Source organism: Protobothrops mucrosquamatus, unplaced genomic scaffold (assembly GCF_001527695.2).
Source record: "Protobothrops mucrosquamatus isolate PMUCROS unplaced genomic scaffold, P.Mucros_1.0 scaffold397, whole genome shotgun sequence".
Lineage (NCBI taxonomy): Eukaryota > Metazoa > Chordata > Lepidosauria > Squamata > Viperidae > Protobothrops > Protobothrops mucrosquamatus.
Genome location: NW_015386728.1, coordinates 337,819 through 340,674, shown reverse-complemented (window position 1 = coordinate 340,674; position 2,856 = coordinate 337,819). Strand labels below are relative to the sequence as shown.

Below are 2,856 nucleotides of genomic sequence, written 5' to 3'. Positions count from 1 at the left end.
GACGAGTCCCTCCCAACACCGCCCGCGCGGCCGCATTCTGGACCAGTTGAAGCCTCCCTTAGCTCAGCTTTAAATGGCTTAAAGGAGGGGAGGGTTTAAAGCATGGGGAATTCTGGGAGTTGAAGTCCACAAGCCTTCAAGTTGCCGAAGTGCTGCTGTAAGCCAATCCCAATACTTGGGGGGGGGGGCGGTGAAGATTCCTACAAGCAGCAGCATGGGCTTTCTGATTCAGGGAGAGAGCGATGGTTTCAAGGCAAAGGACCAAGGATTGCTGCCTACCAGAAGGTCTCCAGCAAAATGCAGAGTTCTTGAGCCCGGCCCAGAGCAAAGACTGGGATCAGGACCTGTAGGGAAGGCAAGCGAGCAAGCATTAACTCCAGATGGGAAACTGCAGCTCACCATCATCCCTGCTGAGAGTAGCGGAGGTACAAGGTAAGAGAGAGAGAGAGAGAGAGAGGTTAGGTCTGCTCTGCTCTACGCCAGCGTGCAACATCTCAGCCTTTCAGCCCTTCAGACTGCAGAGAGGCAGCAAAAGGACTTGTCTCAGTCATCGGATGCTCTTTCTGTTCCGTTTCTCTCTCTTCTCCAAATTGCTCTGATTCAAGGAAAGTGGGAAACTGCCCCCCCCCCCACATCCCTCGGCATGCCAGCTTCTGGCGTTCTGCCCACAGTGGAACCTTTCCATCGTTAAACGGTTCTGTCGCTAGAGCGATCCAGCGATCAAGTCTCTGCGGTCACCTACCTTTCCTCCGCGCTCAATGCTCTCGTGGACCTTCTTCAAAAAATCCCTTTCTCTACAGCGTTTGGAGTCCCTGATGGTGGTGGCGTACGTGGATTCAGAAATCATCAGGTTGGGACGGCATTTGTCAATCCAGGCAGCCCTGAAAAACAAAGCACTGAAGGTTTCAACCCCTAACATGCCAATTACTGGATTCCTTTGTTTTTCTTTAAAAAAAAAATCACCCTCTGCCAACTTGGAGTGTTATGAAACGCAATATTTTAAAAGCAATTAAGTTATGGACGTACAAGTTTTCTTTTATTACGTCCCTTCAAAATAAGTGGAATTAAATCAGTTATCCAAATCAATTCCTCCTACTGAATCCAAAGTGCTTACCCCAAATGCCTGTCTGGTGTCATGTTATAGTCACCCTAATAAAGAGAAGGAAATGAAAATATTTTTTTTATTCCAGTTACATATCATATCAAAGTTTACACTGTAGAAACAGCAAAACTCCCAAAGACAGAAACAGCAGTACTACCAAAGATAAAAATCAATAACTTAAAACAAATGTTTAAAAAGATCTAACATTTAAAAATCTGACTAAAGTGGCGTGCTTGAATTGATCTTCTAAAGAATATAGACAAATGCAACCCTGCAGGAAGTCAGGAAACGACTCGAGAGAAAATGTTCGGTAGGTGCCTAAACATAAAGGGGCTTCCTCAAAGATTCAAGTTTATAATCCGTCACCATATTAACCTCCATTTTTTCTTCTGCAATACCTTACACAGCCGCAGGAGGGCAATATTTACTCTCATCTGCACTTTGTAATGGCCAGGTATGTCCACCAGGGGCAGACTTTACCGTCCTTTGCATCTGGTTGCTTTTAAATCAGGTTAGCTGCCTTCAGCACTTGTTATAGCAGAAGGTGGAAGGGATAACTGAGACAATAAGAATAAAAATAGGGCCTCCAAAGGTAACTTTTGCTGTCTTTTGCCAATGGTAAGATATAATTTTAACTTTCAGTTCCTCAATGTTGTTAATGTCTGAGCATTCGTCACAGAACAGACATGAGATTATAAGAATATTAAGCCTCTAGAGATCAGCCTTGGGACTCCTTTGTCATGTCTTCATTTCTAGTCATGCTTCTAATGGGAGAGGCAGTTCTTTAGTGAGCTCCTAAAATACTCAGGGTTTGAACAATTAAACAATTAAATCTCATTGGTCTTTCAACTCAGGAATGACAGGATGATGGTATCGTGCCCAGATAAGCAGAGCTTCAGCTTACAACAAGGACCTCACAGAAAGCAGAGTCTGGGTTGAAAGGGACCGTGGAGTTTCATCCAGGACACTTACAGTATAAACCACCGATTCACAACCAACTTTAATCTGGAACATCGCAGCCCCAAGGACGTGGCCAGCATAATAGGCCTTAATCTCCAACTCGCTGTCCACCTAAAAACAGGATACATGACTATAAAGAGATTGAAAAACCAGTAACAACAAACCAGCATTTTGTGAAGGCTGCTTAACAATTTTTCAAGATTTTCCAATTGAGGATCTCCCAAATTCAGTCAGGACCTGACCAGACCTAACCAGTTACTGAGCCGGGTAACAGAGTCATCCCAGCTGTTTTTTCAATAGCAAATCTGGGCAGTTTGCCACCACTGTGTGAATAAGTGTCCAGTGTAAGCTATGACATCGCAAACATGTCCAAATGGCGCACATTATGTAGTGTGTCATTTGTGCCATGCTGTGATCCAGAGTGTGTCATTTCCGGTTCCTCCAGAACTAGAAATATGAGGATTTACAGTATACATTTATGCAATAAATGCTCTTTTCTGGCCTTCCGAGTGCGCTTCAAGGTGTTGATTATCATCTTTAAAGCGCGCCATGGCATTGGACCTGGTTATATCCGAGACCGCCTTCTGCCACAGACTGCTTCCCACCGGCCGATACGCTCCCACAGAGAGGCCCTCATCAGGGTGCCGTCGGCCAGACAGTGTCGGCTGGCGACCCCCAGGGCAAGGGCCTTCTCTGTCGGAGCACCCACCCTCTGGAACGAGCTGCCCCCAGAGATCCGGGTCATTCCGGATCTCCCCTCCTTCCGCCGCGCCCTTAAGACCTGGTTGTTTCAG

At 45.9% G+C, this 2,856-nt stretch overlaps 1 protein-coding gene across 1 annotated transcript in view; it reads right to left on the bottom strand.

Moving 5' to 3' along the window:
• The window catches only part of INTS11 (integrator complex subunit 11), a 9,850-nt gene that overhangs the window by 4,513 nt on the left and 2,481 nt on the right, over positions 1-2,856 (bottom strand). Inside the window, exons 5-8 of the mRNA XM_015816048.1 lie at positions 2,075-2,173; positions 1,115-1,149; positions 743-881; positions 280-344 (exon numbers count right to left, since the gene is read on the bottom strand). Coding sequence (XP_015671534.1) covers positions 280-344; positions 743-881; positions 1,115-1,149; positions 2,075-2,173 — 338 coding nt within the window. The remainder of the gene's footprint in view (positions 1-279; positions 345-742; positions 882-1,114; positions 1,150-2,074; positions 2,174-2,856) is intronic.